Raw genomic sequence first — 16,919 nt, 5'->3', positions numbered from 1 at the left:
TGCATAATCCTGGACTCTGATTACTAAACAAGAGAGAACAGAAGTAAACAAACTCAGCCTTTGACTAAAAAATCAATAAAATAAGAACTTGAAAAACAGGAGGAATCAAGGAAGAGAAAGAGAAAAAGCAGTCAATTGATAAATACTGATTCAACAATGAAGCATATTGGAGGAAAAATCAATAACAGATAAAAGATGAGGGAGCAGAATTAAGGACAAAAGAACAGGAAAAAAAAACATGTACATTTAGGACAGACACAGACCCTTCTTCCTGACACTACAAAGACAAGTGACTTTATGTGATTTAAAAAAATGCAACGTTAGACATTTTTAAATGTGCGTGCAGTGAATGATTTTTTTAACTAAGAAAATGGACAAGAGGAGTGAACAAAATCTCGACAAGCTGATTTTTAGCAATGGGTGTCAAACAGGGCAGGGCCGTTTTCCCAAGCACAGAAGAACAAGGTACCACTTGTTGGAGACTGGCTCGGAAACGCAGCAATGTCTAAAGTCACAGGCCAATACAATTTAGAAACATAGGCAAAATGCAAAATAGATCTAGATAACAAAGAATGCAGGCCACGCACAAAATTCAAGGAGTGTCCAGGGTTACAACAACCATTCACTAGTGGACAATATCACAACCCCATGAAGGAGGAAAACAGGCAGCCATTCTGAGATATTTGTTGTGGATGGTCATATTGGACAGGAAGGAAACAACCTTAACTAGATAAACTCAGACAGAAAGATCAATCTCTTATCAACAGCCAGTGTCATGCTTGGTCCTGTTGACAACAAGCAAAGAGCACCTGTTGTATGGTTCTAGAAACACAGCCAATGCAAAAAGGGACATGGCATCTGCACTGGGACAGGGATGGTGTCTGAGAATGAGTGACCTGGAAAACGGAACCAAGGGAAAAATGAAAATAACTAAGGGATAGCAGGAAGTGGGTAAAAAACATGATGAAAAAGATCCCCAAAACCACAGCACAGAAATTAATGGAATACTTGGAAATAACCCTCACCAGAACAGTACATAACTAAATTTTTAATAAACTACATAATGCCCGGCCGGTGTAGCTCAGTGGATTGAGCATCGTTCCATGGACTGAGAATCGTTCCATGGACTGAGAGGTCCCAGTTCAATTCCCGGTCAGGGCACATGCCCAGGTTTTGGGCTCAACCCCAGTAGGGGGTGTGCAGGAGGCAGCCAATAGATGTTTCTCTCTCCCTTCCTAAAAAAAAATCAATAAAACATAATTAGCCCTGGCCGGTTTGGCTCAGCGGTTAGAGCGTCGGCCTGCGGTCCAGATAGACCTGGGTTTGTTTCCCGCTAAGGGCACGTACCTCGGTTGCAATTTGTCCCTGGCCCTGGTTGGTCGTGCGAGTGGCAGCCACTCGATGTGTCCCTTTCACATCGATGTTTCTCTCTCTCTCTCTTCCTCTCTCTCCCTCCCACTCTACCTGAACAAAAAATGGAAAAATGTCCTTGGGTGAGGATAAAAATAAATAAATAAATAAAAAATAAAAACATAAAAACATAATTAAAAATAAAAAATTCATGGGGGGACGGGGAGGAGGGTGTCAATGGGGGAAAAGAGGAAATGTATGTAACAAAAATAAATTAATAAAAAACAAACACAGTGCTTTATAAAAAACTACTAAGTGCTTTATACTTCAATCTTCAAACCTTATCATAAAAACTAAGGATCAAAAAAGAAAAATAAATGGAGAAGATACCAGGTTCTTAACAATGGAAAGACAAATGGTTCTTCCCCAACTTATCTATATATTTAACATTTCAAAATTCCAACAGGTTTTTGGGGGTGGGAGGAGAGAGAGACATGACATAATTATTCTAAAGATCATAGAAAAGAAACAGCGACTCTGAAAATATGGGGGAAAATAACTTGAAAAAGAACTGAGGTAGGACTACAAAACACCATAAAACTACAGTATTAACACTGTACTGTAGTAGTAATAGACAGAAGTACTGTGGTAGTAACAGACAGAAGAAATAAAAAGATGAAAAAAAAAAACCTCATGGGAAATTGGAATTTCCTTAAGGCATTTCAAACCAAAAAAAATGTTTCCTTGAATTTATCCTGTTGTTCTAGAACTTCCTAATTTAAACACTTAATGCATTTCTTTTCACTCTATCTGCTCTTATGAGAACACCAAAGGCTATATTCTTCCCCAAGTATAGCATGGCTGCACCTCAATGTGTTTCCATTACTGCTGATTCTGTCTATCAAGCTTATTTCCTTCTACTTTTTAATGTTTTATTTCTAAACTTACTGCATTATTTTCAAAAACCATGGTTTATACTTTGGTCTCTCTCTCTCTTTTTAATGTTAGAGGTTTTCATTGTGCCCACTATGTGGTTGATATTTATAAAAAGAGTGCACATTCTAATTACAGGGTATGGCTTTAAAGGCTAAGTGCTTCTAACCAGAGGTGCCCTCGTAACCGATTGAAACCTCTTACAGGCCCCATCCCAGGCTTTTCATTAGTGGCTCTGGGTCCAGGGCACAGGGGTGTGTGTTCTGAGCAGCCCCATGGGTGAGCCCGATGTGTGCACTTAGCCAGAGATGGTTAGCTCAGCCTCAATCTCTGTTAAGGTTCCTCTCTCCTACTAATTTTTCATGTATTTGCTCTGCCAAGGACTATGAAAGCATGCTTTCCTGCATATTTTTCAACGTGATGTAACGAGGAGCAGGCACATTCATGACTGCTACATCTGTATTGCAGAATGGACGAACATCTAGTTCTTAAGGATCAATTTTTCAGAAATGGCACCAAGTCCAGAACACATTATAAATAAAAAAGACTTGATAACATAAAAATTAAACCAGCCCTGGCCAGGTGGCTCAGTTGATTGAAGTCTTGTCTCATATACCAAAAAGGTTTTGGGTTCCATTCCCAATCAGGGCACGTACCTAGGGTGTAGGTTCCATCCTGGCTGGGGCTCATAAGAGAGCACTCATCAATGTTTCTCTCTCTTTCTCTCTCTCCCTCCCTCTCCCCCTAAAATCAATAAATACATATCCTCAGATTAGGATAAAAATAAATAAATATACACACAAACCAGTAAACCTCTAAGACAAATGAAAAACCTCCATTATTAACAGTTGATAAGTTGGGGAAAAACAGCTGCAACATAGATCACAAAAGTTCTGTGAAATCTGTCCCACATTTAGTGCCATTAAGTCACCACCACAATCAAGACAGAATTGCTCCACCACCACCCCCTTCCCCTGCTGCCCCTTCATAGTCACTTGCACCTACATAAAAGCTCTTGCAAATCAAAAAGATCAGTATAGCATGGGGCTGTGGGACACTATGGAGAGGCAGCATTGAGTGGTTAGCTGGAATGGTTACTAAACTCAAGTTTCAGCTTCTCCATAAGTAAAACGGAGATAATAGCACTTATTTCACTGATCTATGAGGATGGAGGACTACAATCAATGACCCAGTTTGGGTACCTGCATACAGTGCTTAAGAAACAGTGACATAAGTCATTTTTGTGTTATGATTCCTTTTGTTAAAAAGCTTACCAAGCAGCAAAAAAGGAACCAACCACTGAAACTGCCAACAACTGGGATAGATCTCCAGGAAATTACGCTGAATGGACAAAGCCAACTTAGGAAGATGACAAGCTGTGTGGTTCTATGTATATAACACTTTCAACAAGACAAAAATGTGGAGATGGAGAAGAGTAAATTAATGGTCGCTGGGTACAAGTGACTATGAAGGGGCAGCAGGGGAAAAGAGGTGGGTGATGGAATAGCTCTGTGTCTTAATTGTGGTGGTAGCTTAATGGCACTAAACGTGGGACAAATTGCATAAAACCATACACACACATGCACTGGTGAGCCCTGAATAAACTGTGTACTGTACCGAGGTCATCTTCCCAATTTCCTATTACATTACAGACATGCAGGATGTCTGGGGGACCAAGGGAGAACATAGGACCTCTCTATACATTTCTTTGCAATGTCTTATGAATCCATGGTGATTTCAAAATAAAAAGTTAGCTAAAACTAAGAACTTGATCAACTCCCCCCAAAAACGAAAGAAAAAGGGAACTCTCAAGACTGTAAATGAGAAATTCATAAAAAAAAAACTTGTATGGCCCATCAGCTTTTGAAAAGATAATCATCTGTAATTAAGCAAATAAGGGCCCACTCAAATAAAATGTTCCTTCTCACTTATTTAAATGGGAAGAGATTTTAAAAGATTCAGTGTTGGTTAAGGGGTGAGGACATTTTTAGTGAATACATATCCACAGCAGCCTAGTCGCTTCCCCTGAAGACAATTACATACACCTATGTCCTTACAAAGATGCAACATGGAAGCCGCCTCTCCTGTTAGATTTTCACCCAACTGTGTGTTAGATTTACAAAAACCAAGAAAACTGTGGAGAAATTAAAAACAGAGATGCTTTTTTTGGTCGGACAAGAAGCATTACCTGATCCTCTACAGGCCTTGAACCCTGTAATCTTTGGCAGAAGACGCACTGTCACTTAGAGATTTATGCCTCAGGTTTTCCCAAAAGGGAAAGACTGGAAAATTATTCTTGTTTTAAATGTTTTTCAATCCAGCCTGGTAGTTGTGGCTCAGTGGTTAAGCGTCGACCCATGTACCAAGAGGTCACTGGTTCAATTCCTGGTTAGGGCACATGCCCAGGTTGTGGGCTCAATCCCCAATGGGGGGGCCTGCAGGAGGTGGCCAGCTGATGTTCTCGTTCATCGATGTTTCTATCTTTCTCTCCCTCTCCCTTCCTCCCTCTCTAAAATCAATAAAGAAAGAAAAAATGTCTTCCAATCCAGAGAACAACTAGAAACCTTTGGCCTGGCAATGGTTGGTCAATGCCTCTCTGACACCATTTTCAAAAAGCAGAGATGGCCCAGACAGCCATGGGCAAGGCTGCTTACAGACCCCCAACATGCCATTCAGCTACTGTTTCAGTTACTTTCAGAGACACCTCCTACTTAGGTCCAGGCTGCTGATTTACTGATAGGAAGTGACCTTTTGGAATGAATTTAAGAGAAGCAAGTTGACTTAAAGTCAACACTAGGAAAATGCCAGACCAGGACGTAGAAGGAGGAATGAGGGGGATTGTGACTGGGGGACCCACTAACATTTGGAAACTTGATAAATGGTGGTGTTCCCCTTAAGCTGACATGGTCTGTCTGGAAGGAGAGTGACCCATTTACTGATAAAAGGGGGGTGAAAAACAAGACCCTGCTTGTCCAAAGTGGTCAGGGCAGAGCCAGAGGGATGGCAGGGGCTGTCGAAACCACGGAAAAGCCGGGGTTGCAGAAACTATGGAAAATTGATCTGCAAATATTTATAGGGGTTCCTGGAGGGGACCCTTACCCTAGGCCATGGCTTTGGCTACTTAAGGCTGCTGGCCTTATGAGTGGACACCAAATTAGGGAAGACAGCTCAGGGCAGAGGCCTAGGGGGAGATGAAGGCACATCTGGGCCAACTACTCCAGGAAGCCCCCAGGGCCTGACCCTCTGCCTGAGGCAGGGAAGTGGCAGCACCCTAACTCCTGGGGGCTATTTCAGAGGGGAGGGATGTGGGGATTTCCACACCTCAAGGAGGACTCTGGCTGGCCCTGCTGTCACTTCCTCAGGCAGAGAGGAAGGCCAGTTCAGGGCAATGGGGGGCGGCAACACAATGTTCCTCCCTTTGGGGTGGCAGCATGAACATAAACCACCCCCGTCCTCCAGCCAGAGCTCACTGGATACCCCAGTAGAATTCAGAAATGACTCTAAGACAAAACCTTCTGTCCTGGATCCCAGAAATGTAGAATGGCACAGCACCAATTATGGGATCACAGAAAGATGCCAAAGTCCACACAGTGATGGAGGTGCTAGAGACTGAAAACAGCCAGCTTCCCCAAAGACTCCCCCCAAATCCTACTGACAGCCAGAGTGGACTCCACAACGTGCACATGGCAACTCACAGCCCTCCAGGGCTCCCACCTTCCTCAAGGGTGAAAGCCCAAGTCCTCACCACAGCACACAAGGCCCTGCACGACCTGCCTCACCCCCTCCCTCTCTCCCAGTTATGCTCACTCTGCTCCAGCCACATGAGTCCCCTCCGTTTCTCCAACATGCTAGATGCCGAACAAGGTCCTGCCCAGGGCCTTTGCACATGCGGTGCTCCCTGCCTTGAACCCCTCGACCCTGTCTCTGCTCAAACGTCTCCTTTGGAGACTATCTCAACTGGCCTGGTTTTGTGGAAGCCCCCTCCTTGCTGCCCTGCTTCCTGACCCCTATAATAGGTTCCTTTATACTATACTATCCACCATCCCACAGCCATGTCATCAGCATTCAGTGTCAGGTAGAGTGACTGACTCATACGGGTTTGCCTGGATGTACCCAGTTTGAATGCTCCAAGTCCCAGTAATCCCCTGAATCCTTGTATACGGTAAGTGCCAGGAGCTGGGCCTCTCCCAGGGCTTGCGGGATGGGCAAGATTTGTCAAGGGCTGAGGTTCCACATCATGCTCCTTCTGGACCTCAGAGGCTCAAGTCCCTGCCTCACACGGGACTCCCTTGTGAGTGACACCGATGGCTTTCCATCCCCAGACAAGGAGCTCAGCTTCCAAGTGCAGGACAGAGGATGCTATGCTGACTTCCAGGCTCCCTTCGTTACACACTCACCGCAGGTTGTGTGACCAGGACAGCAGCTGGTTCTCAGCCTCCAACCCCCAATCCAGCTGCTGGACCTGGGTGCTGCCCTCCGACACCTCCTCCTTTGGCACCTTGTCCACAAGCCAGCATGCAGTCTCAGCCCCACTCCACCTTCCAGATCTGGTGCTATACCCTGTTCCTGCTCTGCTCCAGCCCACCATCTACACACGCTCATCTTTTTGTGCAAACTCACAACCCGAAGGCAGCAGGGTCCTACCTGAGCCTCCAAACTGGGCACCAGCCAGGGAGGTGGGCCGGCCTTTCCCATTGGCCACCGGCAGGGGAAACATCTGTGGGGAGTGAAAGAGAAGTGAGTGGGGTGGAGGGCACATTCAGGGACACAGCTCTGCCTGGGGGTCCTGTCCCATCAGAGGGCCCAAGCAGGAAAAGGCAGCCAGGGGTTCCCTCACTGCATATTGCCTGAGCGGACAAAGGCTCTTCTGGCCAAACCCTCAACTAAGGTCCGTCTGACAACACAGCCCACCACTGGCAACAATATCCAGTGGAAGTTAAAACTGACTGTTTACACCAGGTTCATATTTTCCCAGGTTTGCATTTTTTTTTGCGGTGGAATAACCTATTTAAGTGCTTGATACAATTTATCTGCTCTCAGACATGATATAAAGTCTTTAAGTTTCAACTTAAAAAAGTGAGACAATTTATACTAATTGGCAGACCAGGCCTAGCCACTCTGGTCCCGCCTGCCACCAAGTTCACTGACCTTTCCTGACAAATCTGGAGTGACCTCTTGTATGCATCCCTGACTTGAGTGGCAGGGACATGGGGAGGACAGCCAGGATCCGCCGCTGGGGCAGAGAGCATGACCTAGGTGGAGTGTCTCCCACACACGCTGGGCTCTGTGCTCAGCAGCTGCCCGGGTAGCCCTCACTGCACACTGACTGTTGATGCCTGCCCTTAAGAAGGGGAACTTGAGGCTCAGAGAGGTGGGAAGCTGGAGGCACTAGGGAAAGGCTATACTCCCATGGTTGGGTGGTTCCCTGGGTGCCACCCTCCCCGCCCAAACCCTCACTGTTAAGTCCCTATAGATTAAACAGCTTAGCAGTATTAACGGGAAAACCCAACACCGACAAAACCTTTGCCACAAAAAACAAAACATGCCTCTGCCATGCCCCATGGATCTGGGTTTACAGATTCTGTTTGGGATTCAAGTGATTAAAAGTAGTGGAATCGAGGCCAGTGGCTCATTGGGGAGAGTGGCTGACAACTCCCCCAAACCTTCCCAGACCAGCCAGAATGTGGGGGATGCAGCTTTCACCTGGGTATGCCTCTCATGGAAGGGGCCCAGGAAATGAGGTCCTGTCTCCTATGCTCCATCTATAAGAGAAGAACTAAGGTCACATGCTCAACTGGCCCTGGCAGGAGTTAAGAGCACAGGCTCATGGGAGGGATGACAATGGGTTCTCATAAGTTCTGTGCCCCTCTTGTGGAGGGGGATGTGTATGTGTGGCTGTACTCCCTCAACTGGGCCAGCCTCCCAGGGCCCTATTCTCTAAGATGGGCCCCTCTTCCATTGAGGAACTGAGGCCTACAATGGGGGAGGGCCTGGCCTGAGCCAGGACCAGAACCAACAGGACCCCATGCCTGGAAGTCAACAGCCAAGCCCCTCAGGCTTGTCTTTGTTTTGTTCCCTAGAGCACTAGGGGCTCTGACATGACACTTGCTGCAGGGGGCAACAGGCTGTTATCCTTTGGGTGGTGTAGGCCTCATCATCAGCCCAGATAGACCCTACACTCCCAGAGCCTCAGTCTTCTCTTTTGTGAAATGAGGCTCTGACCACATGGGATGTTGTGAAACCCCAAAGTACAAGGGTGTCTTGGGCACATCGGGGCCTCCATACACAAGCCCGGCTCAGATGGGCACCCAGTCAGGTCACAGGAAAAGTGCTACCAGATCCCCTCATCTTCCCAGCCCCTCATCAGGCAGAAAGAGACCATCTCAGGCCCACACAGGGTACATCACTCAGGGCTGAAGTGCCTTCCACACCTTTCCTTTTCTAATCCAGGAAGCTCAGGGCCCACTTAACTTTGGTTTCCTTTGTTTCTTCGTATTTAATTTTGATGGTTGCCTTTTCTACTTTTGAGAACCCAGACCAAAGCAGCACTGCTTCCCTTTAAGTTTCTTTGTTTCGGTCTAAAACAAGGTGGCTCAAAGAAACAAATGAACTGTTTCTCTGGGGCAGGTGAGAGGAGGCACTATGGAGGCACAGAAAGAGGGATGTGAGCTAAAATGGGAGGCTGCCTCTGCGCCCCATGACTTGGCCAGGCCGCTCTCCTGTAATGGGGGAGGATGAAAATAAAGCTCTGCATTTCTCTGAGAGGAGACACTGGGTACCTCACCCTCTCGGTCTGTTTCCACATTTGTGAAATGGGTTACTGGTTTTTAGCTGGGGGGGGAGACATTCAGACCCTCTGGAGGGAAAAAGGCGGCGGATCAGTGGTTCAGGGCTCTGATGGTAGAGGTAAAAGGACCATTTCTAACCGTGTGCTCCCCCATTCCCCAAGTGGGTCTGTTCTGGCCCAGTAGTCTGTGACTTGTCGGTTTAACAAAAAAAAACAAGTGAGCTGTACCTGATTACTCAGCCAGGGAGGCAAAAATAAAACGGGGCTTAAAAATATAAGCCTGGCCCTTCCTGAGCCGTGGCCCTCTGTTTCAAGGGCTGTTTTTCTGAAGGATGGCTGATGTTTCAGTTTGGGGACTTACTTTTGACAGACCTCAGTGGCTCTGGCCTTGTACTGGTGGAGGGTTAAATTCAGACCGAAAGCATCCTCCCCCAACCTGCTTCAAACCAAAATGGTGCCTGGGTGGGGGGAAGGGCAGGACTTAGGCAACTGTCCACACTAGGTTCCTGGATTTGTGAGGAAATGCTGATCACCCAACACCTGCAACAGGTGGCCCACTGCACAGAGAAGCAAGCTGAGGCCCCTGGTCCAAGGTGCACTCTAGCTCCCAGCACCCAAGGGAGCTCTGCTCTGATTTCTGGTCTCACTAGGCCTGTCTGAGCTACGTGACCTCTGGAAGACAGCACCCTCTCTGAACTTCCTCCACCTGCCTGGTAGGGAAACGGGCTGTTCGGGGTGGATCATACCACCCAAACTTAAGGAACCCCACCTTCCCCTATGGGGCCCACCTCTCCCCAAGAATAACAATGGCAGTTATAGTAGTGGTGGCTGAACACTGCCCACAGACTTCCACACTCCTTGTGAGGTCTCCCCCTGTCACCTGACTGCACTAGTCACCATGTGGCTAAATAGTTAGACCATGGACACATACATACCCTTTTAAAAATCCATAATGTAGCAAATAACCCTGACCACACCCATTTTACAGATCAGAAGGCAAGGCCACTGTGTGCCCACAGCCAAGCAGAGGCCTCAGGGCTGAGCCACCCCTTGGAGACATTGGAGGCTATGGGTAGCCCCTCCTACTCTCTGGGCCTCAGTATCCACCCCTGTAGAATGGTAGACTGGACCCACTCTGTGCCTGAGCAAATGCCTGGGTGACAGGTGCCTGTGGAAGCTGACAAGGGCCCTGATTATGTACACTGCCATGGGGTGTCAGCCTGCCCATCAGAGGGACACCCCAAATCCCCCAGCCCCACCTAGGAGCCCCTCTATCCAAACAAGTGTAAGGCCTGGCTGTTGGGTGTTTCAGTTGGTGCTTCTTTCCCAGGAATCCTGGGGATGCACAGGGTGTCTGAGAGATGGGCGGAGCCTGGCTTACCATGCTGAAGTCCAGGAGGTCACTGAGCTCCTTGTCTGTACCCACAGGCGCCATCCTCTGCGGCTGGTTCATTCTCCAGCTGCAATGGTGGGCTCAGGGGCCAAGGTGGGAACCCTCGATCCTAGAGACAGCCCTGCATGGTAGCCCACGGTGGTGGACGCAGGGAGGGGCAGGAACAGACGTATAACAGGGAAGGAAGGAAAAAAATGTAAGTGACTATAGCCTAAGTAAAGAGATGGGGAGTGGAGGAGCTGTTTCAAAAGCCCCTCTAACCAACCTGAAGGTCTGGGTCCCTCTAGACCAGCGGTTCTCAACCTGGGGGACCCCTTTGGGGGGTCTAACGACCCTTCCCAGGGGTCGTCTAAGACATAACAGTAGCAAAATTACAGTTATGAAGTAGCAACAAAATTAATTTTATGGTTGGGGGTCACCACAACATGAGAGACTGTATTAAATGGTCACGGCATTAGGAAGGTTGAGACCACTGCTCTAGACTGAGTCCTTTCCTGACCTAGGGGATTGAGGTACCTGGAAAGACAGCTGCCCAGAGTTTGAAGAAGGGAGAGGGGGAATGAGCAAATGTAGATTTCCTAATTCCCTCTGCGACCACCAGGGACTCAAGTAGAGGGGGACTAGTCCCTTCTCCACTTTCTGGGCCCCTCTTCCGCCCCATCTCCCTTTTCCAACCACCCACAAGTTTACCCTGGCCCCGCCCTCTGGGAAGGGGGAGGGGCGACTCAGCTACCACCCAGAGGAAATTTGCTGACCCCCCCCCCCACAAGCAGCTGTCACAGTACGTTGAAGCCTAGGTCGCCCCCAAATTCAGAGAGAAAGAAATCTTCAAGAAGGCGAAGCCTCCTGCATGCTTCATGCCTGAATGGGGGGAGCGGTCAAAAAGGGGACCTATCCTCAAAGCTCCCTACACCTCCTCCCCTACAAAAAACAACCTTAGGTTGTTTTATTGTCATAATATATCGGGAATTAATTTTAAGCAACTTTGAAAACATCCCCTGACTCCCGCCCCTGGGGGAAGCGGGTTCCTAGAGCAGGGTCCTCCGCAAAGTCCCAAGGGCTTCATTCTAGAACAGGGGTGGGAGAATCCACCTGCCAGACCCCATTCCTCTCCCACCCCACCCCCAGAGAAGGGCGCAGAGCAAGTTTTCGTTGTCCTGTCTACAACAAAATCCCTCTGGTTTCCTCCTCGAGTGCCCGGGTGGAGGTTGGGGGTGGCCATGGGGACACCGCGGAAGCTGCGGGAAGAAGGGGGCTCGGCCCAGGGAGATCCCGGAGATCCAACTTCAGTGGTGGAGAACCCCACCCCCCCACCGCTTTGTCAACTAAAGACAGGGTGCGAAACGGCTGTCCCTGCGCACCCCCTCCCCCGCAAACTTTTTTCTTTTTGGGAGGCAGTGTGAAACTGACTTTTTTGAGTACGAAACCGCAATTTTTTGTAGGATAGTTGAAACCGATTTTAAGACAAACTCGCGGGGGGTGGAGGGTTTGAAACGGGCTTTTATAGGGAGCTAAGACTTTTGGGTGTCACAAGGACTTTTGGGGACTTGGAAAGTGTTTGGAACCACTTCAAAAAAAGAGGGGCGCGGAATGTCTTCCTTTGAGGGGGAGGCCGGGGAAACCAACCGCCCACCCCCAGCAGCCGGTGCAGGCGGCGCGGCCCAGGAGCCCTTTGAAGCTGGGGCGCCACCGCCCCTGTTCGCAAACCCGAGCCGCCGCTGCCGCCTCTCCCCGCATTAACTCGGAGCAGATGTTCCCTCCGCAGCCTCCCCCCAGCCCCTGGCGCTCAACCTGAGCCTCAGTTCGCGCGGCCGCACCTTCCACACTCAGACAAAAGGACTCTCCCTCCCTCCCGCGCTCCCTCTCCAAACTCCAGCGCCCCGTCGTGTCCCTCCCGGAGAAGGGGGCGTCCCCGCCACAAAGTTGGGCGGCCCATCGGGTACTCCGTGCGCCCCCTCCCTAGGATTCGCAAAGTTTCCCGAAGTGGCCGGCCTGGCCGAAGAGGGAGTGCGCGCGAGCTTCGCGTGCGCCGGACCCTCCACGTCGCCCGCCCCAACCACCCGGCGCGCAAAGTTGGAGAACAATGACTCCCGGCCGCCGCCCAGAGCCTGGCCCGCAAGGGGACGAGGGGGGCGCACCCCCAGGCATCGCTCCCGCCCCAACTTCCCGGCCCCCGCGGCGCGGGGAGGCCCGGAGCAACTTTGCACAAAGACGCGGGGCCCCCACCGCGACGCGGCCCCGGATCCCTGTGCGGTTACCTGCTCAGTGCGGCCTGGCCCGCAGCTCACAGGGAGCGGCGCACGTACGCCCCCCCCCGACAAAGGGGCGCCCGCCAGCCCCAAGGGTCGCGCGTGGGCGGCGCGTGGCCTGGGCCCCTCCCTGCGTGCCAGTGCGCGGTCGGGGCACTGACGGAGGCGGCGTGCGTGGAGTACGCGGTGCCCGCCGCCACGTCCGGTCGGCTCTGTTCGGCCCGCTACGTCCGCGGGCGCCGCCGCTGCCTCATCTTCCTGCGGCGGGAGACATGTTCCGTCCCCCGCCCGCGCGCCGGCCACGCCCACTCCAGGGCCCGCCCACGGACCGCCCCGACCGGATACGCCGCGAATCCCTCCGCCACCGACGCCGGAGCGGGCCTCCTCCTTCGGCTCGCCCTCCCGGGCGCTCGCAGGAGGCAGCTGCGGCGTCGCGGAGCCTGGAGCCTGGGAGTGGGGACGTTCCGGGGACCCGTCAGCAAACGGCGCGGGGTGCAGACAAGGACTATCTTCCAGCGCGGAGGCGCACGTAGTCTTTACTGCATAGCATCCACGACGCAAGAGGGAAAGGACCGTGAGATGGAAAGATAAGGCAGAGCGATGGTGGCCAATCGGAGGGCGCGAAAGCCTGGTTGGCGGCGCCACTGGCCATTCGTGAAGAGGCCACGCCCTCTCTGCGGACAGCGAAGAGAGAGGCGGGACTCTCCAAGCGAGAGGCCGCGAGAAACAGCGAGGGTGGGCTTTGCAGTTTTATTCTCAGGTTTGCGTGGGCGCCCGCTCGGCCCCTCGGGCGTCCTTGTGTCTCCGTTCTTAGGGCTGGTCCGGGTGCTGGGTGTTGCGAGCGGGCATTCTAGTCCCAGCGCGAACGAATCAGACCCATTTCACGGGCGGGGAAACCAAGGCCAGCTCTGTTTCAGGGTCAGAGACCCCTGCGTGGGACCTGCGCTGTGCTTGTGATTCGCTGGGTCTGTTTCCCCATCTGTAACATGAAATTTGGACCTGAGTTTGGACAGGACTAAGGCCAGACCAGGTCTTCTGATTCTCAGTAATCTTTTTGTAGGTCCAAAGTACTCCCCCGCCACACACACACACACACACACACACACACACACACACACACACAGCCAGGGACTCCTCAGCTTTTGAAGACCACAGACCCCAGAATAGAAATAACTACTATAAATTAAACGAGACACTCTTTCATGGCTCCCTGTGCCCCTAGAGAGAAAGTTACACTGCTTCTAGGCCTGGGAAGAGTCCACCATCCCCCTGGCCTACGGAGCTATGGGCACTGGGCCTCCTCGCTGTTCTGGAACCTGCCAGGCTCATTCTCACCTCTGGGCTTTTGTCCTTGCTGTACCCTCTGCCTGCAATGCTCTTCCACTGCCACCTGAAGGCCCTGAATCAACCATAGTTCACAAAGCCCAGAGAGCTGGGATGAAAGGAAGAAAAGTGGGGTTAGGGGGGTAGAGAAGACCTCAGAGAGGCAGGGGCTCCTAATAAAGTCACAAACCACTCCTAATACACCTGAAGTAGGCTGACCTCACCCTGACAAAATGCCCCATATACCCCATATGCCCCAGGCCTGGGAAGGGGAGTTTTGGGGTCTGGGTTTGAATCCCTCATCCCTCTCAACTCACTGTGACCTTGGGTGAATTCTTGCCACACCCTGGGCCTCAGTTTCCCTATCAGGAAAACAGGAGGGTGCAGTGATGAGCAACAGGGTAGGCGCCCACCACTCCTGCCTGCATCCCTAGGCCTCTTCCCACTTAATGGACCTAGGACTCTTTTTTTTTTTTTTTTCTCACCCGAGAACATTTTTCCATTTTTTGTACAGATAGAGTGGGAGGGAGAGAGAGGAAGAGACAGAGAGAGAGAAACATCGATGTGAAAGGGACACATCGAGTGGCTGCCACCACACGACCAACCAGGGCCGGGGACAAACTGCAACCGAAGTACGTGCCCTTAGCGGGAACCGAACGCGGGTCTCTCCGGACCGCAGGCCGATGCTCTAACTGCTGAGCCAAACCGGCCAGGGCAGACCTAGGACTCTTGAGTGAGGGCCCCGCAGCCCCCAGCCCTTCCTGGTGGCCCGACCCTGACCCCACTGGCCTGTGGCCTGCTGTGGCTTCCCCAGCCTGGGGGGTTTCTGGAAGTCTAGGTTGGGGCTGAAACCCCTGGGGTCCCCAGCCTCACTCAGGGTGGGCCACAGCTCCCAAGGCTATGAGTATAAACCACAGAGTCTAGCCAGTGTTACTGGGGTGGCCCTGGACATACCCCCGGAAGTGGGTGAATGATCCATCCGTGGACCATACAATTACTGAGCACTGACTATGTGCCACGCTTGGTGTTGGGCATTGAGACACCTTAGTATCTTTGATCTGTCCAGTCCTTGTCATCCAAGGCAAGCTGAGCCATCAGAGCTCCCCCTTTAGTCCCAACTGTGTTACTTTCCCTCTACACATTTGACTGTCAGGTCCCTCATACATACATGGGTGGTTAAACTCATTGTCCAGATGAGGAAACTGAAGCTCAGAGAGCTCCTCCCCGAGGGCCAGGCCAGTCCATCTTGGGGCTCACACCTGCCAAGAGGCCTTCCTGGCACCCACAAGCCACCATTGTCCTCCCTGGGGAGGCCTAGTATGGGGCTGAGTCACTGGGTGGAGCAGCCTATGGGGGCCCCCAATAGGCGGCCACCTCTGCCCAGCCTCAAGGCCCAGGCACACTCGACACGGCCCTGGCACAGAGACAGGCAGTCAGCAGCTGGTGCCAGCGGCCCTCGAGGGAGGCCCACAGCCCACCCTCACCCACTTGACTTTGGCCTTTGTTCTCTGGGTGCCTCAGGCTGGAGCCAGAACTGCCTCTCCCACCTGCTGCCTCCTTCCACCTCAGCTACACCTACTGTGCTTGCCCCAGACTGAGGACCCTGGGGTGAGAGAGGTCACCCCATTTCTGGTTGGTAAAACTAATGCCATGGATGGATTCCCACCAGTGTGTGTGTGTGTGTGTGTGTGGGGGGGGGGGTGTCAGGATGTGGCAGGGTGGTAGGAGCTGCCAGAAAACAGTCCCAGTATGTGTTTGGGCCACAGTTGTTCACGGGGAGAATGTAATTGGACATGGGACTTCAGGGCCATCCTCCCAACATCTGTTTTCATTTGTCTCCAAAGTGGGTACCTTCTCCTGGGATGTGAATAGATCCCCTCACTCTCCTACCCCATCCAACTCCTCTCTGCATTTCAGATGTAGCAGGAGGGAGAAGCACTTATCGCTCAAGCCAGACCCCTCGCACACACCGCACTTCCTCATCCCAGCATTTGTTCTTGAAGGGGTGATGGCTGCCTCTGGAGCTGAGGGCTTTTTGGTCCATTCAGCTCCCATAGAAGGGCCTGACCCTGACAAGTCCATGTTCACCATGATCCACCCCCAACCAGAGGCCTGAATCAGGGTTCAGTCATTCATTCTCCCCAGGAGTTCCTCCTAGCCCTGCTGGTTGGGCCTGAGGTGGGGGTGGGGGTGGGGGTGGGGGTGTCTCCCTGGAGATGAGATGGGGAAATTATTACCTTCTCCAGATGTAGGAGGGGATGCTGGCCATGGGGCTGTTCAGTGGTTGGTGAAGCAGTAGTTACACCAGCTGCTCCCCAGGCCTGACTTCTCTGGCACTCCCGGGTTTGAATATAAGGAAAGGAGGGGACCTAGGGATGCTTTGACTCCTGCCTCTCACCTAGGACTTGTACTAGGGAGCAGTGGCCCATGAGAGCTGGGCAGGGGGCTCTGAGGGTGACTGGAGCCCCAGCTTCATGCCTTCTATTTTTGAATGTCAGATAAAGATCTAGAAGGTTCTCTGAACATGTTCCACAGGACCACCCTGGGGTGGATCCTCTGACCCAGAGACGCTGGGTGTGACCAGAAGGAAGAATGAAGTTGATGGACAAAGAGTGAGGAGCACTCTAGGCAAGGGAAGAGCACAGGCAAAGGGGGAGAGGTAGGAATGCACAGGGTATATTTAAGGAAGCTGTGAGGTGGGAGCCCCCAGAATAGAGGCAGAGGAGCTAAGATGAAAGGACAGAGACTGATACCACAGGTAGAGGTCAAATGTTAATGGTGAGGGTATTAGGGAGCTATGGTGGAGATTTCAGCAGGAGAGGGACATGATCCCAGTGGCTGCATGTAGAGGAGGGCTCAAGGGGGAGGAGGAGGGATGGTCACT

The 16,919-nt window shown here is 51.5% G+C and overlaps 1 protein-coding gene across 7 annotated transcripts in view; it reads right to left on the bottom strand.

Annotated features, from left to right (window-relative positions):
- TCF3 (transcription factor 3) overlaps nucleotides 1-12,770 on the bottom strand; it is a 38,947-nt gene extending 26,177 nt beyond the window's left edge. For 6 of the 7 annotated variants that reach the window (XM_036282140.1, XM_036282141.1, XM_036282139.1 and 3 more), the window contains exons 1-3: nucleotides 12,722-12,770; nucleotides 10,452-10,584; nucleotides 6,928-7,000 (exon numbers count right to left, since the gene is read on the bottom strand). In XM_036282140.1, the coding sequence (XP_036138033.1) occupies nucleotides 6,928-7,000; nucleotides 10,452-10,523 (145 nt within the window). In that variant the 5' untranslated portion in view covers nucleotides 10,524-10,584; nucleotides 12,722-12,770. Of the gene's footprint in view, nucleotides 1-6,927; nucleotides 7,001-10,451; nucleotides 10,812-12,721 lie in introns of those variants that run through there. The other variant, XM_036282138.1, reaches the window with a different exon arrangement.
- Nucleotides 12,771-16,919: the final 4,149 nt, after the last annotated feature.

The sequence above is a fragment of the Molossus molossus genome, unplaced genomic scaffold (genome assembly GCF_014108415.1).
Source record: "Molossus molossus isolate mMolMol1 unplaced genomic scaffold, mMolMol1.p scaffold_m16_p_4, whole genome shotgun sequence".
NCBI lineage: Eukaryota > Metazoa > Chordata > Mammalia > Chiroptera > Molossidae > Molossus > Molossus molossus.
This window is presented reverse-complemented; position numbering and strand designations above follow the sequence as displayed.